At 46.2% G+C, this 25,263-nt stretch overlaps 1 protein-coding gene across 1 annotated transcript in view; it reads left to right on the top strand.

Moving 5' to 3' along the window:
* The first annotated feature begins 593 nt into the window (after positions 1-593).
* EFNB1 (ephrin B1) overlaps positions 594-25,263 on the top strand; it is a 72,126-nt gene continuing 47,456 nt past the window's right edge. The window contains exon 1 of the mRNA XM_083596522.1: positions 594-1,003. Within this exon, the coding sequence (XP_083452648.1) occupies positions 858-1,003 (146 nt within the window). The 5' untranslated portion in view covers positions 594-857. The remainder of the gene's footprint in view (positions 1,004-25,263) is intronic.

Here is a 25,263-nt window from a genome sequence, read left to right as displayed (position 1 = left end):
GTAAATAAATTAACAATACATCAATACTATACGGAATCTTTTAAACATTTTATCAATATTAATATATTCACAAATGCTTAGTATAGACACTATTATTGCTTAATAAATAACAATATATTGACACCAATAATAAAATCTATAATAAAACAATAGATATCAAAATTAATTAGTATTGCTATATTAATCCCACTGACATAATACCACTAATAAATTATTAACAGTAATAATGATATTAAAGCTCGGCTGCCTCCCTTCCCGTTATCCTGTGAGATAACGGGTCAAGCTCCTGTGAGAGCAGCAGCAGCTGTCAGGACTCGGAGTAGGAATAGGTCTCCTCGTGAGCCGGCCCGTGCAGCGCGCGAGTCAGCGCCGACGCGGCAGAAGCGGTAGCAGCTGCAGCAGGCGCGGGATCGGTCCCCGGGAGCGTCTGCCGCGGCCGCGCCTCCCCGAGCTGGGCGTGGCCTCCGGCTCCTCCCGCCTTCTCCTGAAGCCGTCACTCACGGCAGGACCCGTTCTCCGCCGCGCCGCCATTGGCCGACGCACGGGGGCTGTCCTCGGTGACCGCCTGCTCGCGGGTGTAGAGCGCGGCAAGGGGTGCGCGGCGCGCCAGTCGGGGTTTGGCGGCCGGAGAGTGCGCGGCGTTGGAGCGCAGCGAGCAGGAGGAGCAGCCCGGGAGGGATTGCTTAGCCTGGCCGGAGGAAGAGGGATCGCAGCCGGCTATAGGAGCTGCCTGAAGCCGCCGCAGGAGGCGCCGTGGAGGATCGGGGATTTACTTTTCGCTCGTGGTGTGGATTTAACAGGGGGAGTCGGAAGCGCAGGCGCCGGAAAGCCGGCGGCGGAGGCGGCGGAGGAGGAGGATGGGCCGCCCGGAGGGGACCCACGACGGCCGCCGCCTCCTCTGCCGTCGGCTGCTGCTGGGACTGCTGCTCGCCCTGTGCCGCCTGGCGCCGCCACTGCTGGCCAAGAGCCTCGAGCCCGTCGCCTGGAGCGCCGCCAACCCAAAGTACGTGCAGCCTCGACGGGGACGGAGGGCGGGCTGGGGAGGCTGCCGGCCGAGGCCGGAGCGGGGAGCACCGGCTGCATCTTCAGTCCCAACTCGGGAGCGGCTCCGTCGGGCTCTTCTGTCCAGGAATCCCTTCTGCCGGGGCTGGGTTGGACAGGGCGGGCGCTGGAGTCCCCTTCTCCCCTCCCCGCGTTGTTCCTTCGCCCTTGACCGGCCTCGGAGGGCGAAGCGGGCGCTCCCGCTCGTCTGAAAGGCGCCGGCGTGTCCCGAGTCCGGTTTCGGGTTTTTTTCCCGGGGAGGAGAAAGGGCACTTAGTGGGTGGTTGCATTTCTCTCTTAATTTTTTAACCCTCTCCCCAATTTTCATTTATTGTCTTTGGGGGAGAATGGCACTTCTTTGTTGCTGAAATAGAAAACCAAGTGAGTCCGAATTGCCTGTGTGTTCTTTAAAAATGTATTTTTAATTGATTTTCAATCGCTTAATGAGCAAACAGGAAATATCAAGGCAGCACTGTCCAGATTGTGGAAGACAAAGGAGTCTCCTGGTGTGTGTTGGAAGGGGGGGGGGCGCCTCCTCTTTTCCATCTATTTTTTCTCTGCCAGTCGGGAGTTTCTTTCTCTTAATAGGCGACGGATTAATTCTTTCCCCTCCAAGGACTTGTCTAACTTTCACCCCTGTTAAATGCTACACTCAGGGAACCCCTTCTTCACCCATTCCTCTCCGCTTTAAAACTAGGCTTCTTGAGTTGAATGGTACCCCCAAGGGTCACCCAGTCCAACCCCCTGTGATGCAGGGGTCAAATTGGGTGACGGGTTCTTTTGTTGCAGAAAAGTGGATTTTGGCTTGGCGTATGTGTGCGTGCAGAGAGCTGAGTTAAAGGTGGGGGGCATAAGTGCCACACTCTTAAGGTGTTTGAGGGTTTTTGTAAGGGACCTGCTTCCTTCCTTGGCTTCTGTTTGGGCCCTGAGCACTTCACCTGGGGGGAGTGTCATCTCAGGTTGCACCCAAACTGGATGCTGGCGCCCACTCTTGGGTGTGGCTGGGAAGGTAGTTGTTCCTGGTGAATGCTGTTGAATAGGGCGCCCAAAATTGACCCACTCTGATAATGGAAATTGACCCACTGCAAATGGAATATTTCTTCCTCCCCTCGTCTGGCACCAAGCGACACCTGGGGTCAGGTTTATCCCCTGCCCCTCTGTGGTTTGTGGGGCTACCCCTCAACCTGGCTTGTTGAGAATAGCTGAACCCCAAAACCCAGACTTTGAGTTTTTAGTGAGTTGAAGCAAAAAAGACTATTACTGGCTGCGCCCTGGAAAAACCACTGAGACACCCAGGAATAGATGGTAAACATTGGTGCCAGCATAGTGTTGATTTGTCCAGCAGGCCTTCTGCATGCCGCCTTGGCAGGCCTCTGTCTGTCAGACCCAGCTGCAGAAATGTTTGCCAGGCGTTTGCAGACACAAAGCATCACCCACTTCTCTTTACTGGGCTGTGGGGTTTCCTGAGTTTGACTTTGCAGAAAGTCTCACTAAGTGCCTGGTTTCCAGTCTTCCCGGTTCTCCTTTTCCCCATTAATTTTAACCTGAGATACCTATTGTACTAGCTTGTGCTGGGCAAGGAGGACAGGTTTTGGATTCAGCCCTTCCACTTCTCCCTCATCAAAATGCAAATTGGAACCTCCCTGGGGCAGAGACTTGTCTGTCCCCATAATACAATGTTCCATGGAGTGTCCTGCACATGGCAGCATAATGAAAAAAAACTTTAATAGTGGCAAGAAGCATCCTTGGATGTAGAGAAAAGTTTGTGGGTCCTCCCTCCATGTGATATTTATTTTTTATTTATTTCATAAAAATTACACACTGCTCGATTGTAAAAGAAATAAAAATCCTCAAAATGGCTTACAAAAAAGATAACAAAATGATCTCTGAGTAAAAAGGAGGACGATAGTTTAAGACTGATGAAAAGTTGAAATAACAATAAAACAGATTAAAATTCCCATCAACTTTCTAAACATCTCGAGAGGCTTGTCTATACAGTAATGTTTTTGACAGGCACCGAAAACAGGACAGCGGAGGATAGGCAGGGAGTTCCGAAGTGTAGGTGCTGCCACATTAAATCTAATAATGTAAATAATAATATATGTGGTCAGGCGGCTTGATTTCCAAAAAGCAAAGTGGTTTCCTAAAATGATCACTAAGAAAAATTACCAACAACAATGCAAGACGTACAAAAAATTAAAAACTAAGTGATAATGATAGGAAGTGCATCTTTTTGCACCCACGCTAATGGAAGTTAAGTGGGGGGGGGGTTGGCCCAGCAACTTGGGAGCGCTTAAAAAAGCTGTGCTGTTGCTTATCTTTATATTGTTGTCAATAGCTTTGATAATGTAGCTGTATTAAATAAATAAATAACATAGTTTCTGGGTTCCTGTAAGTCCACTGTTGGGACCTCACATTTTTCCTTTTTATTAAAATAATTGCAGTGCAATTCCAGGCCTGCCTCTGTACTTGGTTTGTGCAAAAGAAATGTTAACAATGGCAGATGTTTCTTTCCAAACAGTCCTCTCAACTGCGAGAGTAAAAAAAAAAAAAGTCCTCTGAGAGATGTTTAGATTCCCGGTTGGAGTGCTAATTATCCAGAGACGTTTGGAGACTGATTTCATCAGGATGTTTTGGGAGCGGCTATCCTTTATCTTATAAGTCTGTTTATCTCTTTTAGGGTGGGGGAAAAAAATCAAGGGTGAACTAACCCTCTGGAGGGCACCCCGACTTTGTCCGTCAGGGAATAAAGCCCGGAAGGTGGAGGGAAGGAGAGGTGGTGGAGGGGGTCATATTCTTTTCAAGTCACATAGTTGGGAAAGGACCCCTTTTCTCCAGCCTTCAAAATCATCATGAGCATTTATTAAATTTATTAGCTGCTACTTTTCTCTGAGCGCGACAAAAAGAATTATTCTGCATCAAGTTGTTGGAAGACATATTTAGATATCCCTGAAAAGAGGAAACTTTTTGATGAAATTGAAGACCCCCCCCCAAGTAATCCAACAGATCAGTTTTTAAGGGTGGAACTGGAATTCGTGAGCAGGATTCTGGAAGAGCCTGAAATCTTCACGCTTTCTCGTGGGGGGGTGTCTCTGTTGGGGAGTGGAGGGTTTCTTTTCTTTGGGGTAGGTGTGCATCTGTAGATACAGTGGTACCTCGGGTTAAGAACTTAATTCGTTCTGGAGGTCCGTTCTTAACCTGAAACTGTTCTTAATGTGAGGTACCACTTTAGCTAATAGGACCTGCCGCTGCGCCACCGCCACACGATTTCTCTTCTCATCCTGAAGCAAAGTTCTTAACCCGAGGTACTATTTCTGGGTTAGCGGAGTCTGTAACCTGAAGCGTCTGTAACCCGAGGTACCACTGTACAACTGGACCGATGTGGGTCTTGAAGTTTCGAGACCCTTTGTGGGATGATTGGTCATCGCTTCCAAATAAAAAAGGGATAGCATGCCAAATAACAGCTAGAAAGTGTCTCTGTGATAGGAGACCTTCTCTGCCAAATATTTTCTTTTCTTTACTTATTCATTCAACATAAGAGCATAAGAAGAGCTTGCTGTTATCAGTGTCGCTCGCCAGATTTCCATTATGAGAAGCTTGCAAGCAGAATTCGAACACAGGAGCAACTCTCCCCTCCTGTGGTTTCCAGCAACTGGGATTCAGAATTGTCGCTGCCCCCTGACCATGGAGGCACAGCTTAGCCATCGTGGCTAGTAGCCATTGATAGCTGTGTCCTCCTCTATGAATTTGTCTCACCCTTTTTTCCAAACCATCTAGGTTCGTGACCATCACTGCCTCCTGTGCCAAGCGAGTCCCACAATTTAACTAAGAAGTTCTTTCTTTGATCTATCCTGAATCTTCCTGCATTCAGCTTCACTGGGCATCCATGAGTTCCAGGTGTTATTTGCACTTTCTCCAGATCACGCATAATTTTATAAACTTCCATCAGTATTCAACAATGTGCCCCCCCCCCCAAACCTGGAGACCAAATGCCTATTTAATTGCATTTGATTTTAAGTCCTTTTTAAAAACAAAGGTATAGTTTGGTAAATGTATTTAGAAGCCTGTGACTTTTGAATGCTTTTGGACTAGATTGCCCTTGAACCCCTTCCAATGCAATTCTAGGATTCTGTGTTCTGTCGATATTGCATATGTAATAAACCAAGACCAGGTTTATTGAAAAGTCGGGGGTTTTTAGGCTGTTCGACTCTCTCGGGACGTTGGGTTGTCAGTTTGTCCAGTTAATATGAAGTCCCAGAGTTGCGAGATCTGGTTCTCAAAGCAAGCCCGCATTTAGGATCTCCCAACAGATGGAGAACTTTTTGCCATGATCGTTTAGGTTGGTGGCCATCAGTGCCTCCTGTCCCATAGTTTAACTAGGTACTTAAAAGAAGCGCTTTCTTTTTTGTCTGCTGAATTTTTCAGCATTCAGTTTTGTTGGATGCCCATGAGCTACAGTGTTAGGACCGAGGAAGGAAAACTTTCCTTTAGCCAGGCATAATTCTTTAAATTTCAGTCATGTCACCTTTTTTCCTCTACGCTTAAAAAATCCCGAATTCTGCAACTTTTCTTCGTAGGGGAGCCGCTGCATCCCTACGGTCATTTCGGTTTGCCCTTCTCCGAACCTTTCCCAACTCTGCAGTATATTTTTAGAGGCGAGGTGGCTGGCACTGTACTCAGTGGCACGTTGCATTCACCATGCTTTCCCACTTTTGGATTTGGGGTGGCTGGAGGATGTGGCAGCAGCAGTCTGTGGTTGTATTGCAGAGCAGGTCGGCAAGGCAGAGAATACCTTGCAGGGGAACATCCTACCCTTCCGTGTGTTTGGAGATCTTGTTAAGTTCCCAGCAAAATAATACGGTCAGAGACTTCAGCTGAGGAAGTCTGTGTACTAAAAGCAAGCAAACTGCTTACGTTTTAAAGACCAGCTTTTCCACACTTACTTCGCTGTAAAGTCTCTCTCTTTCCCCCCACTCTTTTTGTTTGTTTGTTCTGGAGCTTCCTCTGTGAAAACCTGCTGTTCGAAGCTGAATTGGAGCAAACAGCAATTCGGGTTTTCTGTGGATTGCTGTTTGCTCTGATTGAGCTTTCAAAGAGCGGGGTTTTCACAGCGAGAGCTCTGGAGAAAACAAAAAGCATTAAAGTGGACTATGCGTGGAAAGCATGGGGGAAAGGAAGTGTGGATAAGCCTGGAGTTTGGATTCCACCCCCCTTCCCAGATGCCTTGAGAATACCGTCATGAAAACATGGGGGGTTGGGCTAGATGACCCTTGGGGATCCCTTCGAACTCTGCAATTCTACAATTCTATGGAGGTTTGTTTATTGTAAAGCTTTCCGTTTTATTCCATAAAACAGAGAACAGTTATAACGACAGGTGAAGATTGACAGACAAAAAGTGAAGCTATAAAATAGGCACATAGAATGAGACTGGTTGCGCTTGGGTGAAAATAACAATGTCCAATTAAAGAATATCCCCTTTATTTGATTATTCCAGTTTTGTCAGGCTTGAGACAAGGGTTGTTCAGGAAATGATGCTTCTGTTGTATATGTCATATAGAAATGCCAAATCATACAAAAAAAGGCCTGGAGGTTCTAGCCCTTGTTGAAATATCAAATTATGTGCATTTTTCTCCACTATAGCTCTATTACAGAGCAAGTGCTAGCTACTAAGCGTCCAGTGTTAAGATTTTGGGCTGCTTTCCATAGAATTGTAATGACCGTTTGAGCTGCCAAGATCATATATAAAAGCTGTTCTGTTGATACTGGTATCATCGAAAATAATCAGTAGCATTCATTCTGGACAAGAAATAGCAGCTTCTTTAGAAATATTGATCACTTCTGTCAAAATCAAATTCCAAAAAAACCTTGCACTAACTTGCTTTTATTGGCAGTTTTTAAGCAGAGTTTGGATGGTCGCCTGTAGGAGATTCTTTAGCTGTGCAATTTGTGCATTGCCAGGGTTGGACTAGATTACCCTCGGGGGGGGGGGCCTTCCAACCCTTTGATTCTGTGCTTCATTTCAGGAGATTCTCTGGAGCACATAATGGTGGTTCTGCCTTCTCTGCCCCCACCTAACTGGCCTCCACAAGTGCTTTGATTTAATATTTGTTTTCAGAACAAATTGCCTATATCCTTTAAAAAGAAAAACAAGAAGTGTGGAGTTTTCCAACCTGATAGAAATGGTGTTGCACTTTGCGGTGTTGAGAAAATGACTTGAAATGGTTCAAAATTTCATATGATTTAACAGAATGTAGAAAAGATGGATACTAACACCTTAAATAATCTATTTCTATTGTAACCAGCGGACGGAAAACCAGAAGTGTTCTTCCTTTATCTTTAATGTTTCTTATCTCTCTGTTCTTTTCTTCTTTTCCGTTCTTGTTCCTGTCTTGTTCCCTTTCTCTATCCTCTTTCTTGTCTTTTTGATTCTGTGTGTTCCAAATAGTATTTTATTGTATTGTGAAAACTGTAATAAAAATCATTTTAAAAAATGAAATCGTTTCAAATTTCTGTGCACTACTCCTGCCTCCAGTTTTCTTTTCCTCGCTCCGACATAACTTCTGCTACTCTAAAACAGTAGTTTATAACTATCTGAATGCCACCCAATCCAGGATTGTGGGGGAACCTTTAGCTTTTCTTAAAACATCCCTTTGGCTAACATTCTTGAGTTAAATATCTGAAGGAAGGAACAAACACCGCTTTACCAGATTTTACTACCTGTTTTTAAATCTTCAGTTTTATAGAATTGTAGAGTTGGAAGGGGACATCTAGCATTGCTTCTAGGTAAGCAGGCAATCATTTGTTTTGTATTTTGGTAGAGATAATGGAATCGGAGTTCTCTACCTTTTCATAATATTTAAACATTTATTTCTTTGTAGTTGCAGGGCGAAGATGTCTCGAATAATTCATGAAATGCTTACGATTCGTTCTGCGTTTCAAATTCGCTATTGATTCTTGATCGTCTGTTGGAATTTTCCTTCCAGGAAAAGTCCCTGTATATATGCGCGTGTCTGTGAGTGTGTCAGACAGACAGACAGACAGACGCTGGTCTGGTTTTAATTTTATCCCCTCGTGCCTGAAGGGGGAAGTCTGCGTAGCAAATATCTTTCCGGGGAAAGGAGAACAATGGCCTTGCTTGGGTGATTTCAGTCATCCTTTTTTCTGCAAAGCCAGACGGCCGGGGTTGCTCGATTCGGGGTAACGGGGTAACATCTCGGAGCCAAGGGGTGAAATTTTGTGGAGAAGTCATAAGGACGTCTGAAGAACCTGCTGGATAAGGTTCCATCCTTCCATTCCAGCATCCTGTCCACACAATGGCCAATCAGATGTCTCTTGCAGTAAACCAGCAAGCAGGATCCGAGCAACAAGAGTCCTCTTTCCTCCTGCAGTTTCTACCAGCTGATACCCAGAAGGTGCCTCCAACTGGAGGCAGAGCATAGCCATTCTGGCTAGTAGCCATTGATAGTCTTCTCCTCCATGAATTTGTGCATTCGTCTTTTAAAACCATCCCAGTTGGTGGCCATCGCTGCCTCCTGGGGGAGCAAGTTCTGTAGTTTGCACTGAGTGAAAAAGGACTTTCTTTCATCTGCCCTGAATCTTCCAACATTCAGCTTCACCGAATTGCCCACGAATTCTAGTGTTAGACAGGGAGGAAAACTTCTCCCTCTCCACTTTCTCCGTGCCCTGCAAAATTTTTGAAACATCTGTCATGTTACCTTTTACTCACCTTTTCTCCAAACTGTAAAGCCCCAATCACAGCAACCTTTCCTCAAAGGGGAGATACTCCATCCCCTTGCTCGTTTGATTTTCTGAACATTTTTCATCTTTGCGATTTTGAGGTGAGCAGAACTGTGCACAGGATGTTCCAAATGAGGACAGACCATAGGTTTTTTTTTTAAAAAAATGATGTGGCATTTTTGTTTTCAGCTCCTTTCCTAAGGATCTTCCTCAAAAGCCCTTCACTGTTTTCATCGGGTAAATGTTGATCCACATGGGCTTCCATGTGTCCCTTCTTAGAAGTAAAGACTCCAAACAAAGAATAGGTTTCAGGCTGGTTCAGAAAAGGGCAACTGAAATGATCAAGGGGAACTATGGAACTCACTGCCACAGGAGGCAGTGATGGCCACAAAATGGGATAGCTTTGAAAGAGGATTGGGCAAATTTGTGGAGCAGGAGAGGGTTATTGATGGCTTTTAGCCACAATGGCTATGCTCTGCCTCCGGAGGCAGCAATGCTTCTGAACCCCAGTTGCTGGAAACCACAGGAGAGAGGACTCTTGTGCTCGGGTCCTATTAGCTGGTTTCACGCAGGGATTGTTCCCCACCTGACTGGCCTCACTATTCACAAAAATTCAAAGTTCCTTCTTGCCATTTTAGTCAGTAAACCTAGTGTATTCAGTTAGGCGCAGCATAGAGAAAATCTGTTTGGCCAATGTGAGAACAGGATACTGTTTCGGATGGGCCCCTTGGCCTGATCCAGTCAGCCTCATCCTGTGTTCTTATGGAAACCTCGGGAGGGGGAGTTCATTTGTACTCGAATCCTCCTTGCAGGCTTCCCAGAAGACGGCATAAGGTCTACCACTGAGAGAACAGGATGCTTGGCTACATGGGATCTCATTGTGTGCTTACAAGGCCTGATGCTTCTGAATGGCACAGCGGGAGAGTAGCTACCTTGCTGCTTTCACCCTGGTGTATCTGGTTGGCCTCTATGAGACCAGGATGCCTCCCTCATCCAACAGCCATGACGGCCTCTCATTTCCTCAGGTGCTGAGAGGAGTGCAGGGCTTCATGTCGGCCTTGCTCCACTTTAGAAAAGAGGCTGGTGGAGGAGGAGCTGGACAGGAGCCAAGGGCTCCCGGGCCTGGGATCGGGAAAAGGGAAGGCAATAGGTGTTGTTTCACCTGAGACCTGAGACATCAGGTGTACCTGGGCCATACCATTGTCAGGTTGCAGGCAGAGGGGTGGGTGGGATTGCAGGATTGGCTGCTCCCCCTATATCCCTCTATATGGGCTTTCCTTGTGCTGAATCCGTAATGCTGTGGTGCGATTATTGAAAGAAGCGAGGCCTTGTCAGCATAGAACCAGAATTTTAGGGGTGGAGGGGACCCTGAGGGTCATCCAGCCCAACCCCCTACAGTGAAGGAATCACAGCTAAAGAATCCTCAACAGGTGGCCACCCGACCTTTCCCCATATCAGGGAGACAAGAGACGGCAGGTCCTTAAAGTTTCTGCCTCCAGGTTGAGGTGTTGCAGCTTGGGGAAACCATTATTATATTATTACATTACATTACATTTTGTTTTCATTTCATTTATTCAGAGCATTTTCATCCCCTCCCACCAGCCAAAAAGGCTCCCAGAGCAGCTTCAGTGAAAAATGAAAATGAGACATTCTCTGCCCATGGAGGCTAAGAATCTTACAAACAAACAAACAAACACAGCACACAAGGAAAACGGGACGAGGAGGGACCAAAAATATCAGAACTCAGACAGCAGTTTCTAAACTGTTGTTGCTGCAGTGGGCAGCTGCCACAGTTCAGGGGCTGATGGGTCTGCATTTTTTACAGAAATGATGGAATGAGCCTTCTCCCCATCTCTCCCACTGAGGCAGCCTGGTGTACGGGCAACTCAAAGTGATTTACAATATTTTAAGCAAAAACAACAACAACCCAACCCCCCCATACATACATGATAACCAGCAGTGTGTGTGTGTGTATAGGTGTGTGTGTGTGCGTGTGTGAGAGAGAGAGAGAGAGAGAGAGAGAAAGAAAGAAAGAAAGAAAGAAAGAAAGGTGTGTCTTTTCCTTAAAAAAAACCCTATGTTAAAACATCTCACCCACGCAAAAAGGCGATAGATGATTAAAAGCCAAGGTGTGGCAAAAAAGGAATTTTTTGCCTGGCACCTAAAGATGAGTAATGGTGGTGCCAGGCAAGCCAAAATAAACTTGGCCATGATTCCTGAATTTTTTTGAGGGCGGGGAAACAGGGATTGGACTAAATGGCCCTTGGATCCCCTTCCCCATTCTCCCCACTTCCCAATTGTATTGCAAGCTAGTTGAGTAGCCACAGCGTACCTTCCATGGGCTGGAAAATTCTACCTCTAAATGCCATGGGCTTGGAAGCTGGCAAGTGGTTGGGGGTAGAATTCTTCCTTATTTCCTTCTTCCTCCTGCCTGCTGTGGAAAGTAGAATATTGTGGGCTGGATGGATTTTTGCTTCCATCCGAAGTTCTTGAGCAATCATGGAGGGCTGATATGCAGTGGAGTGGACTCCCTCAGAAGATGGTGGATGCCATTCCTTGAAAGCAGGATGGCTACCTGTGAAGGGATTATTGGGCCAGATGTCTCTTAGGCTGCCTTCCAACTCTAAAGTTCTACAACCTGCTTCTTCCTCCCCTGTTTGTCGTTGCTGAACATCCCGCACCTCCTGCCGGCCAGTAGCCTGAGGGCGGACAACTGAGCCCCCTCAGGACTGAGGTCAGATTTGCTCTCCGCCATTTGCCAGAGGCCCTTGACAAAGGTCTATTTACAGTAATGGGCACAACCCTGCACAGCTGAATGCTGTCGGTGCACGATATCTCAATGGGCAACCAGAGTTGGGAAGCTGCCCAGCTTGGCTTTTTATAGATGAAGAGGACAAGAGAGAGCCCCCCCTTATGTCAGTAAGCCCCTTCCCCCATGTGTTGATGCAGAATTAAGAGCCTCCCATTCGCTGCAAGGTGCTCCTTAATCATAGTTGTGTATAGTACAGTTGGAAGGGATCCCAAGGGTCATCTAGCCCAACCCCTGGCAGGTGACTATCCAACCTCTGTTGGATGGAGCGGCTCCCCTGTGCCCCTGTGAGGAAAGGTTGCAGAGTTTGGGACTTTTTGGTTTAGATAAAAGGTGAGGAAAAGAGAAGGCATGATGGAAGTTTATAAAATGACGTGTTGCCTGGAGAAAGCAGAGAGAGAAACGTTTTTCTTCCGCTCTCATAACACGAGAACTCAGTGGGGACATCCCACGAAGCTGAACGTTGGAAGATTCAGGGCAGATAAAAGAAAGTACTTATACACACATAAACTATGGAACTCACTCCCGCAGTAGGCAGTGATGGCCGCCAACTTGGATGCCTTTAAGAGAAGATGAGAGAAACTCCTGGAGGAGAGGGCTGTTGATGGCAACTAGCCAGGAGAATGGCCATCCTCTGTCTCTGCAGCTAGAAGCAGCCATGCTTCTGAATCTCAGTTGCTGGAGACCACAGGAGGGGAGAGAGCTCTTGCACTTCAATCCTGCTTGGGGGTTTTCCATTTGGGCAACTGGCTGGCCTGATCCAGCAGGCTCTTCTTATGTTTCTCTGTTTAATATCTGTAGGAAAGGAGGCTGAGAAAGTGAAGCATGTAATGGCAGGAAGAGATAGAATTCCATAGATTTCCTTTAACAAATCACCTTCTTTTGTTCTTGCACTCAAACCCATAATGGGCATCTGGTCAGCCACTGTGGGAACAGGAGGCTGGACTAGATGGGCCATTGGCCTGATCCAGCAGAGCTCTTCTGATGCTCTCTGCTCCAGCCGGGTCCTGTCCTGCCTTTGCAAGCCTTTCTGAACATTTGCATTCTTCTTTCTCGCTCTGCAAAACTGCCGTCTCTGCCTGGGCCCCAAAGAGGCAGGGCTGCGAGGGAACTGCTTGGTGCGCTCTCCCTTTCCTTTGATTAAAAACATGGTCTCTTAAGCAAGCAGCCCCTGAAATGGCTGAGACAGGGCAAGTGTGTGTGTGTGTGTGTGTGTGTGTGTGTGGAGATGCAGGAGTGGGAGCTATTGGTCTTCACTTGGAACAGGAAGGCAGTTTGCAAATGTGAGTGCTAATTAAAAGAAAGAGTGTGCAATTGCCTGCAGGCCTGCCTGCAAACTCAGCTTGGCTTTTGTGAGGAGTGCGATTCCTTTGTTTAGTTTTGCCACCAACATGATCTAGGTCTCCTGTGAGAGGGAAGCAGGGAGTCCATTTCAGGCCGCCTTCCTCCCAGGAGAGAAGTGTGTTTTTAAGATGTTGCTCACTCTGTGTATGCCCAGACGATCTTCCTTCCTTCCTTTCTTTCTTTCTTTCTTTCTTTCTTTCTTTCTTTCTTTCTTTCTTTCTTTTCGGAGCAAGGTTTGCCTCCCAGTTAAGAGAGCTTGATGGCTGTACATCAGGAAAGGAATTGAAAATAAAACTACCGGTAACCTAATTCCATTAGATAAATCTCTTGGTGCCAACCACACTTGCAATATACTGTGTACGGTTCTGGTTGCCTCACTTGAAAAAGGATAATGCATGGTTGGAAAAGGGCAACCAAAATTATCAAGGGGACGGAGCAACTCTCCCGTGAAGAAACATTGCCATATTTGGGATTTTTGTAGCCCAGAGAAAAGGCAAGTAAGTGGTGACATGCCTGGCATTGAGAAAGTGGGTAGGGAAAAGTTCTTCTCCCTCTCACAGAACACCAGAATTCATTGGCATCCCATGAAGATGAATGTTGGAAGATAAAATGAAGGATTTCTTCACTTAGTACGTAGTTAAAGAACGTCACTCGCTCCCACGGGAGGCAATGAAGGCCACCAACTTGGGTGGCTTTAAAAGAGGATTGGACAAATTCAAGAACAGTGTTATTGGTGGCTACTAGCCAGGATATCTACGTATTCTGCCTGCACTGTTGGAGGCAGCAAATGCTGTTGAAAGCCACAAGAGCAGAGTGTGAATCTTGTGCTCAAATCCTGTTTGTGGGTTTTGCACGAGGGGCATCTATTTGGCCACTGTGAGAAGAGGACACTGGAGTAGGTGGGCCGCTGGCCTGATCCAGTAAGCTCTTTTGTACAAGCTTGTCTTAGCCTCCCCCAGGCCAAGACTTTGCCCTGCAGAAATAGCTTGACCAGAGGCCACCGAAAGGCGCACAGATGCCTGACTTGTCAGCGAGGCAGCACTGAAAAGCTGCCCTTAACTCAGGAGTCCCCATAATTTGCTTATGCTCCTGAAAATGTGCAAGCAGCTAAAAGTGGTAGGAGGAAAGTGTGATCCTGGAGGCTGGTTTCTCTTTTCCTAAAAAGGATCTTAGAATTGTCCAAACCCCTGCAATTCAGCAATCACAGCTAAAGGAATCCCTGACAGATGATCAGCTGACCTCTGTTTAAAAATCTCCAGTGAAGGATAGTCCAGTATTTTCCAAGGGACTGTGTTCCTCTGTGGAAAAGCTCCTACCTTCAGAAAGTTTTTTCCTAATGTTCAGTTGGAATCTCCTTGTTTTTGAATCTGGGTCCTCCCGTCCGATGCTTCAGAAAACAAGCTTGTTCCATCTTCAGGTGGCTTATATCTACAGTTTATGTCCAGGCTACCTGGAAGACTGTATTCCTGCATATGAATCTGCCTGGGCTTTGAGATCTTTGGAGGAGGCCCTTCTCTCAGTTCCACCACCCTCAACTTGGTGGCGTTGCAGGAAAGGGCCTTCTCGCTGGTGGCTCCTCTCAGACAGCTTAGGAACTCCCTCCCCAGAGAAGCCAGACTGACTCCCTCCTTGCTATCCTTCTCCCAGCAGGTGAAAACCTTGTTTCAACAGCCTGCTTGGGGACTGGCTGTTTTAGTGAAACGCCTGGTGCTGTGCTGCTTTTATTGTGATTATATGTTTTTAATAGAGCTTTATTTATATCTATATTAGATGCAATACGGTTTATTCCAAATTATATATGTCATTTTAATTATATTAATGTTTAAGTGTTTTTAAATTATTGCTTCTCCTTCCCTGTGTTTTTAGCTATTCTTATTTTATTTGTAAGCCGCCTTGAGTTCCTTTCAGGAAAAAGGGCAGGGGATAAAGAAATAGATGATGATGATGATGATGATGATGATGATGATGATGATATCACCTCTCAGCTCTTCTCTGAGCTAAAGTGCTGAAATTGTATGATATTGGCTATCTGTAATCCTAACGACTCCTCTACAGGGTAGGACACTGTTTCTGGGCTATTGAAATGAATCTGCATCTGGTCGCCCCCCCCCCCCCCGGCAACTCCTGCTTTCAGAGTCCTTTTTTTGTCTGCCAGTAAAATATATCTGGAAGGAAGAAATGGGAGACTGAACCAGTAACTTGAAAGAAAGCTCACCCAATTAAAAATGTAAGAAACCCCCCTGCAAAGGGTAAAAAGCATAAAATTACTTTTGTTACGAAAAATATATATGCAGTTACAGTGATTCATAGGAAATGCAATAAAGGTTGTATCTCTGCGTAACTGTTGCCAAATACTTCAAAGTAGGCAGACGCACTTAGGGTGAGTGTCAGTGAAATGATCTTGGAGGCGAAGTCCAGGATAAAACCAGTTATAGATTTCCTACCCAGCTGTGATGGGGGGCGGGGAGAGAAAGTTCAGAAACCCCTAATCCGATCTGTGAGTTACTGTGCACAGTACTGGGCAACTCACCTCAAAAAAGACATAGAATTGTGGAGTTTGAGGGGAACCCAAGGCTCATCTAGTCCAACCCCCTGCAACGTAGGAATTCGCAACTGCACTGCAGAGTTGGAGAAGGTTCAGAAAAGGGCAGCTGAGATGATCAAGGGGTTGGAGTGATGCCCTGATGAAGAAAGATTGCAGCGTTTGGGACTTTTCGGTTCAGAGGAAAAGCAGGGAAGTGGCAATATGGCGGCAGTTTATAAAATTATTCATGGCCTGGAGAAAGTTGGAGAGTGAAATGTTTTATTCCTCTCATGACGCCAGAACTCGTGGACATCCAGCGAAACTGAATGTTGGCAGATTCAGGACGGATAAAAGAAATTCTTCCTTAGTTACGCTCCTGCAGGAGGGCAGTGACGGCCACCGACTTGGATGGCTTTAAAAGAGGATTAGACAAATTCATGGAGGAAGAGAGGGCTATCAATAGCCACAATGGCTGTGCTCTGCCTCCAAAGATGGAGACAGCGTATTGTTGGAAACCCCAGGAGGGGAGAGCGCTGCTGTGCTCAAATCCTGCTTGTGGGTTTCCCATTAAGGGCATCTGTCTGGTTAGGCGCTGTGGGATGAAGGCGCTAGCCGAGATAGCCCTTTGGTCTGATCCAGCAGACTCTAAATCAGAGGGCATCTCCACCTGCCTTCCAGCCCCTACCTGAATACTGGCATGTTGGAATTTGAACTGTTTTTCCACAAGGGGTTGCCAGCCTGCTGTGGCCCCGCTCTTTGCTGGGAGCCTGCCGCTGGCATCCCCATATACCTTCTGGGATCCCCTCCAGCCCCTCTAAACCTGTAGAGCATCCCTGATCCATTCCTGCCTTCAGACTCTTTCTCTCTGAGCAGGACTTTGGTTCCAGAGAGACGACTGGAATAATTATTGCAGATCATTTCCCACTTTAACAGGGTCCTGCTGGATTGCTTAGTCTGCTGAACGCATTGCTCATTCTCCCCTCTCAATTTCTGAAGCCTTCCTCATTCCAGCAATTATTATTTTTTTCCACCCAGTGGGATCGTATTTCTGCTTTAAGAGCTTTAAACCCCCTGCAAAGAAACACTCTAGAATTGTTGCACAGAATCAAAGAATTTTAGGGTTGGAAACGACCCCCAAGGGTCATCTAGTCCAACCAACTGCAGACAACGAAGCGTTAGGCAGAACCTTCTGAGGGCAATAGCCATTGGGCAGTGGAACAGGCTCCTTTGGAACAGGGTCCTTTGGAAGGTGGTGCACCTTCCTTCGCTGGAAGTTCTTAAGCAGAAGTTGGATGGCTACCTGTCATGGATGCTTTAGTTGATATTCCTGCATTGCAGGAGAGTGGACTTAGATGACCATTGCAGGTTACCTTCCAACTCTACAATTCTACATTCTAGGTTAGGGTGGTCCACATTTTCATAACAACTAGGCCACAAGAGTACTTCATCAAGAGAGCCAGTGTGGTGTAGTGGTTAAGAACGGTAGTCTAGAACCCGGGGAACCAGGTTCGCTTCCCCGCTCCTCCACATGCAGCTGCTGGGTGACCTTGGGCCAGTCACACTTCTTTGAAGTCTCTCAGCCCCACTCACCTCACAGAGTGTTTGTTGTGGGGGAGGAAGGGAAAGGAGAATGTTAGCCGCTTTGAGACTCCTTAAAGGGAGTGAAAGGTGGGATATCAAATCCAAACTCTTATTCTTCATCATCATCATAGAACCTGCGGGCTGCACACTGCCTTGTTGCACCATGGTGGTGCGGGTGGTGCTGGAGAGTGGCCAGAATTTGACACTCTTCCACCTCCTTTCCAAAGCCCAGAGCCTGCCCCACTTACCAGGCTTTGGGGAAGGCAGTTTGAAGGAGGGAGGGGGGCATCAAATGTTGCGGAAGGCTGCACGTCGGACCACCCTGATTTACATGGTTTGGGCCATTCTCCCTCGAGGCCCACCAGAATATGTTTTGCCCTGCGAGCCTGGATCTGTATCTGCACTCTGAGCATCCCCACTCCCAGCTGTCAAGGCTGGCAGGGTGGTGTGTTTTCTGCAAAGGCCTCCTCTCTCTCACCTCCCTGCCCCCCAGCTCTGGGTGATGGATTGGCCCTTGAAAAGGGGGCCCTCCCACATTCCACCCCATTGAAAAGGGCTTGACAAGTAATGAACTCCCTTTCCTTTTCAGAGGCTCCGAGCTTGTGTGACCTCGTTTCTTTGTCTATGAGGCAAATGTGATTGGATGAGGCCTGCTCCCTCTTCCTTCCTCCCCCCACTCCAGGTGCTGCTGCCCTCCCTCCCCAAAACCTGGAGATAATAGGGCAACTCCGGGTCCCCTTTATTTGATGGGCGCAAACTCCCTGGTGCTAGGGGTCATTAGGAAAGGAATTGAAAATAAAGCTTCCAGTATCGCAATGCATTATACAAATATTTGGTGTGTTTGGAATATTTGGCCATGTCACCTCAAAATGGATATTTGGAAAAGTTTCAGGAAAGGGCAACCAAAACTGTCAAGGGGACGGAGTGACTCCCCTGTGACAGACAGCCACCCAACCTCTGCTTAAAAACTTCCAAAAAAGAAGAGTTGCAGTGCATGAAGAAAGGTTGCATTGTTTGGGACTTTTTAGTTTAGAGGCCATATGAGTAAGAGGCAAACATGATAGAGGCTTATGAAATTATCCGTGGCCTAGAGAAAGTGGACACCCATCAAAGCTGAATGTTGGGAGATTCAGGAGAGTTAGAAGGAAAGACTTCTTAGTTAAACTGTGGAACTCACTTCTGCAGGAGCTCATGACGGCCTCAGACTTGGACGGCTTTAAAGCAGGATTAGACTTCATGGGGGAGAAGGCTATTAATTTCTATTGGCCACAGTGGCTATACTCTGCCTCCACAGTTGGAGGCAGGAATGCTTCTGAATACTCGATAATTCTGAATATCCTTAACACGCCATTTTCAGAATGATTTTACCATCAAGAAAGTTCTTCTTGTTTAGTCTGAATCTCCTTTATTTTAACTTGAATCCATTGGTTTGCGTCTTCTACCCTGGAGCATCAGAAAACAAACTGGAAGGGACTCTGAGGGTCATCTTAGTCCAATGCTTTGCAATGCAGGAATCACAGCTTAACCGTCTAAGTCTTGGTTTCCAGATCCTTGATCATCTTGGTTGCCTTCTGCTGCACACAATCAACCTTGCCAACGTGCTTCTAGAATATCCTCCTTGTAACTTGAACCCATGGATTCCTAATTATAAGAAGGGAAATTCCAACTGTACATCAGGGGGAACTTTCTGACAGTAAGAGCCGCTTGACAGTGGAATGGACTCCGTTGGGAGGTGGTGGACTCCTCTTCCATGGAGCATTTAAAGCAGAGGTTGGGTGGCCATCTGTCAAGGATGCTTTAATTGAGATTCCTGCATTGCAGGGAGTTGGACTAGATGACCCTCAGGTCCCTTCCAACTCTACAATTCTACGATACTTAGAATTTTGGGTGCCCAGAACCAGCACTCCCAGTGGGGTCTGATCAAAGCAGTATAGAGTAGTGCTGTGATTTTTCTTGATCGGGACACTTGAGATCAGTTAATACAGCCTATAATTGCATGAGCCTTTTTTTGCTGTTGGCTTGTGTTAAGCCTGTGGTCCCCCAAGACATCACCTTCCTTTTCACATGTCCTGCTATAAAGCCGGGTGCGCCCCCCCCCCATATTTTGGCATCTGATTATTCCTGACTAAATGCAGAACCTAGCATTTGCCCCTATTGAAATCACCATATTTTTCCACGCATAAGACGCCCCCATGTATAAGACATCCCCCTATTTTTGGGTACTCCAAATTAAGAAAACACCCCTCAGCACTACCTGTGTATAAGACGAGCCCCAATTTTAAACCTATTTTTTTATAAAAAGAAACCTTGTTTATACACAGAAAAATACGGTAATTGGGTGAGCTGTAGCCCAGTTCTCTGGTCTGGGACTCCTTCGCTCCATTTGGGCTTGGAGGTCCCTGTGGGTCATTCTGACCTGGGTATCTCCACTTAGAAATTTATCCCCACATTGCTTATGCTGAATCTGCAACTCTCTGATTTGCTTAATGAATGTTTCGTGCCAGTACAAGCCTGGAATTCGCTTTGAGCGTTGCACATGGCCAATGAGTCACTTATTTTAGAATGAGGAATAAAAATTGGAAACTACATTGAAGCAGGAGGAGGCTGTCTCAGCTCAATGCATCAGCAAGCAGCCTGTTCCTTGAGGAGCCACAGATCCCAGGGGAGGGTCATTCTCACTAAGGGCCCCCAGGAGTGGGTTTGGGCCCGAGTGAATTCCCCCCAGGTCCCCCAACAAATGCAGACCAACTAAAAACCCTTACGTGGGATTTGTAGCAACCACTCCAAGCAACTATGCCCTGCTTATTATACAAATGAAACATGGAATAGGAAAAGAAAACAATTAGCCAGGAAGTGCATATAAAAAATATAAACGTTTAAAAGAAACTTTTTTGTTCTGTTTGCGGTTTTTTCCACAATAGGTTTGTGATGATCCATGTTAAGCATTGGAAAGGCATAAAAAAGTTCTCTAAATTGGCTCCATATTCCGTGTGACAGCCCTTCAGATATTTGAAGGTGGCTCTCATATCCCCTCTCTGCCAGCTCTTCCCCAGAATAAACATGTCCAGCTCTCTCTTTCATGGAATTATAGAATTGGATGGGGCCACAAGAGTTATCTAGTAGTCCAACCCCCTACAATGCAGAACCCACAGATAAACCATTCCTCATAGGGCTTGGCTCCCAGACCCTTGATCGTCATGCTTGCCCTCCTCTGCACACCTTCCAGCTTATCAATATCCTTCTTGTTTTAACACTGTAAGTATTTGCACATGGATATCTGTATTTGCTTGGAACTGTTTGGAACCTCTCCAAATGCTTTTGGTTTGGGTTGGTTAGGCGAGAACTGTGTTAACCTCTAATTTCTGCTGTCTCTCTGAGGGCGAGTCTTGTCTTTGTCTTTTACAAGCTCAGCAATCCCATTTTCCTGTTCCCTGGAGATCTGCTGAACCCACTCAGGTAGAAAGGACATCTGAGGTTTAAAAATAGACCCCACAGAGGTAGAGGCAGGTTAGAGACCTCTCCCGCTGAAAGAAACTGAGCAGATGCAGTCGGAGCCAATAATAGCTCTCATCGTCGTGATTGCCAATTAAATGTATTCCTTTCCATAAAATTTAAGCCCCGCTTGATTGTAGAAAACCTCAAAGCGGTTTGCAAAAAGACTAAAAATCAATAGGATGATTGGTAAAAATGGTTGAAACATTCAATTAAACTAAAAACACACACATCAGCATTCCAGGTAACAGGGTAAGGTTTGTCTTAAACAAAAAATGTTTTTAGCAGGCGTTGAAAAGTGTATAGCGAAGGTGCCTGCCTGATATCAATAGGCAGGGAGTTCCAAAGTTTGGCTGCTTCCACGCTAAAATATTGATTTATTATTACCATTACTATTATTACTATTACTATTAATACCAGTCCGGGATTCAAGATAAAATAGAAGAAGCTCAAAATGCAGGAAATTACATTAAAATGTAATTGCACACTATTAGAAATTAAAATGATATTGAGAAAAATCCATTAGAAACATGGGCAACAACAATAGAAACAGTAAATGGTATAGTGAAGGCATCAAAAGGCAGGGAGTCCCACAGTGTAGGTGGCAGCACAATAAAAGAGTTGAGTTATTACAAATGCAGAATGGGGATTATGTGGTACCTGTAAAGGTCTGCAGCAGTTGTGTGGGCTCCTGTGGGGTAAGGCAATCTCATAGGTAAATCGGTCTTAAATTATTAAGGGCTTTGTATATAGGCAGCGACCATTTTATGCGTGTCCAATTGATATGCAATCACACACTTGTTGCTGCTGACAAGGTAGTGGACCGAAAATAGGGTAGGGCGGAACATGGGTGTGTGTGTGGCTTATGTGTCTTCCACGGATGCGCACTGGGGTCAGGAACAGAACCCCCATGCATAATGGCCGCCACCTGTACCACTTGAACTCATCCTAGTAGCAAATGGAGAACCAGTGCAGATCTTTTGAGTACTATATAGGGATTATATATACAACAAGGCCTTGCAGCAACTGGGCTTCAGAATCCTGCTCTGGCTGCAGCTTCTGGATCCAGCATGACAGAAGCCCCACCAAGAGCCCATTGCAGTGCAGTGGTACCTCCGGTTATGGACTGGATCCGTTCCGGAGGCATGGCCGTATCCTGAAAAGTGCGTAACCGGAGGCGCCCTTCTGCGCACGTATGCACGCGGCACAATTGAGCGCTTCTGCGCATGCGCACGTGGCGAAACCTGGAAGTATACACTTCCGGGTTTGCCGCATTTGCAACCCGAAGTTTACATATCTAGAGGGATACGTAAGCAGAGGTATTCCAGTCTTGAAGGAGCTGATTTTAAAGGGAATGTAAGGATCTTAGCTAAGGGCCAGCAGCGGCGCCTGCAAGGACCGGAAGGAGCCTCTTGCTCGCTGGGGATCAGGTTTTGCAAACGGCAAGCTCAGAATGGTCACGGCCTCCACTTCACAAGGCCTCTCCTGGGAAATGGTTGCCATGGAGAAAATCCTCCCAGTTCACGGCTGCGACAGAAGGCTGGGTTTGTTGACATGCAAAGTTGTTTTCTGCGTGGTGGCGGACATTTTGGGAAACCTCTTTTCTCTCTTTCTCTTTTCCCCTCCTTTCTTCCTCTTTCTCTTTGTCTCCCACTTTCTCTTTCCCCCCTCCCTTCCCTCTCTCCCTCCCACTCACTATCTCTGGTTGAATACAGCCTAGGAAGCACTTCAAATTAAACTTTGGAACTCTCTCCCACAGGAGGCGGGGGTGGCCACCAATTTGTAGGGCTTTAAAAAAGGATTAGGCAATTTTGTGGGGAGAGGGCTATTGTTGGCTTCTAGCCAGGATAGCTATTCTCTGCCTCCATGGTCAGAGGCAGTAAATACTTCCAAATACCAGTTGCTAATATGTAGATTCCTAGAGGTTTTGGCTACTGTAAGAACAGGATGCCGGACTCGATGGGGAAAATGGGCAAGAGACCTGAGCTCTAAGTGCCCAGTATATTTAATAGCATTGATTTGAGGACCACTGTCTGTAACTCATGTGGACGGACTCTTTGCATTGCAATTATATCCCACCTTTTTTCCTCCCAAGGAGCTCATGGTGGCATACGTAGTTCTCTCCCTACAACAGCTCCTTGAGGGAGGTTAGGCAGAGAAGGGCAGTGATTTGGCCCCTAAGGTCAGTCACCCAAGTGAGCTTCATGGCTGAGTGGGGATTTAAACCCTGGTCTTTCCCAGGTCCTAGTCCAATGCTTTAACCACTATAACACACTGGCTTAAAAGGTGCTTGCCCAGATGTGAGGATTTCACAAAAAGAAAAACAACCCTGTTTATGTTTGCCTCAAGAGAATGCAGAACAGAAATGCGACCTGAGGTTTTTCCCCTGCTTCCTTCCTTAAATTCGGCTACACGGGGAAGCAGAATAGTCCGCAATAACGCCCTGAAACAAAGTGCTTTTTAAATTTATTGCATGTTTTTATTTCTTACACATATATCGAGGCACATGGTTACTCAGCGCCTCCATAGAATTCTAGAATTGTAGAGTCAGAAGGGATTCCCCAAGGGTCATGTGGCCTAAAGTCCTGCAGTGCAGGAATCACAGCTCAAGAATCCCTGACAGGTGGCCATCAGGGTTCAGCATTGCAGATGGGGAGAGTGATTCACTATCTGGACAGTCCATTTCACGAGCCTTCAAAGCCGTTTGCTGTTTTTCCCTTTGACTGTCCTTTAATCTGTATTTATGGCTGGATTTATTGAGCTTTTGAATGGTTGCAGGTGCAGCAACTGTTGCCTTACAGAGGTTATAGGAATACTTGCTTGTTTTATTTTGAACTGTGAGAGTCAGTTTTAAAATCTGTTGCTGCGCACTAAAATGAAAGGAAAGAAAGAAAAGAAATCCCCTATAGCTGAATGGGCAGCCCCTTGGTTGGATCACATATGAAGAACTTTGATTTTTCTCTTCTCTTCCCTTGTGTGTCTTTTTGATTGTAAGCCTGTTTTGATGGCATGTAAGGCCCTCTGGGAGCCTTCTTGGCTGAAGAGTGGGGCACAACTGCTGTAAGAAACAAAAATTGGAGAGCTGGAAGGAGATCCCATGGGTCATCCAGACCAACTCCCTGCCATGCAGGAATCACAGCTAACATAAGGCAAACCTTCCTGGATCAGGTCACTAGGCCATCTAGTCTAGCATCCTGTTCTCACACTTATCCCTGTGCGACGCCCACAAGCAGGACCCAAATGAAGAGCCCTTTCCCTCTCCTGTGGTTTCCAGCAACTGATACTTTGAAGCATTGCTGCCTCCAACTGTGGAGGCTGAGCACAGTCATCATGGACAGCAGCCATCAATAGCCCTCTCCTCTGTCCTCTTTGCTGCTGCATCACACTGTTGACTCATGTTAAGTTTTTTGGTCTACCAGAAGACCCACAAATCCTTTCCATATGGAGTGATGTCAATCCAGGAACCCCCAGTGAATGAATGAAACAAGCAATGAATGGAACCTGGTAACCGAACAGGACTGCCCAAAGATCAAGCCAAATGGCTGGGAGGGGTTGATGGCACACCCAGATATGATTTGCAATTGCTCAGTGCTGCCATGTGGTCATGTTGCTGTAGCTGTGATACCTGCAAGGTAGGGGGTTGGACTAGATGATCCTTGGGGTGCCTTCCACATGTAGAACCCTATGATACTGTCACATGATCACAAATCGCAGTGAGTGAAACAAAAGACGTACAGGAGGCTGAAATCTGAAGCCACGGGTGCATCGCCAAAAAAATTGATTGTACGAATAATCTTTGCTAAGTGAAAAAGGCTGTATTTATTTCCTTGCCAGTTCAGTGTATCCTTGAGGAATCAAGCCCTTTTCTGCTGCAGGAGAAAGGTTTTGGGGTTTTTTTTTTGCAATTGGGGATGTCTGGCCACCCTCCAGGAAGACGGGTGACCCCTGTTTTCTGAGGGAGCTCAGTATGAATTTATAGGTGTGCTGGGAAGGCCAAAATGGTGACTAGATCAGCAGCTTGTGTGCCTCCTGCCTGTCTCTGCCAAAACAAACAAGAAGGTTTTTGGCCTCCTCCAGAGTTCCCAACACTTGCTTGGGGAGACAGAGGGAACAGCAGCTAGGAAATCTGGAGGTTTGTAGTCCTCTCTGGTAAGAACCTGCCACTTGCGATGTGTCACTTCACTGTTTCTAAGGTTTCCATGCACTTGAGATGTGTGCAAAACCCAGAACCAGATTTCCTGGCTTCTTGTGAACCTGCACTTTGGGTGGCTTTAACCTCCAAGTCTTTAAAGAGTCCTGTGTTCAGTTCTGGTCACTCCAGTTTAAGAACCATAGAATTGTGGAGGGACACCAAGGGTCATCTAGTCCAACCCTCTTCATTGCAGAATTTACAGCTAAAGAATCTGACAGGTGGCCACCCAACTTCTGCTTAGAAGGATATTGACAAGCTACAAGGTGGTTAGAGAAAGGAGACAGTGTTAGAAACACAGGTACATAAACTAATCACCAAATGCCACTTTAAGCCTAAGTTATGGTCACTACAATGGAATGTCTAGGCATCCTTTCCCCATGGATGAAAATTCTTCTTTCATTTATATATCACTTTATATACTTTTAAAAAAATCTCAAAGCAGTTTGCAACACATTAAAACATCAAACAAAACGATCCAGAATGAAACAAATTCAAGCTTCAAGGAGCATATTTGAGATCCTTCTGTAAGTGACAATTTGCTTT

This window comes from Podarcis filfolensis (genome assembly GCF_964270895.1).
Source record: "Podarcis filfolensis genome assembly, chromosome: Z".
Taxonomy (NCBI): Eukaryota; Metazoa; Chordata; class Lepidosauria; order Squamata; family Lacertidae; genus Podarcis; species Podarcis filfolensis.
This window is presented reverse-complemented; position numbering and strand designations above follow the sequence as displayed.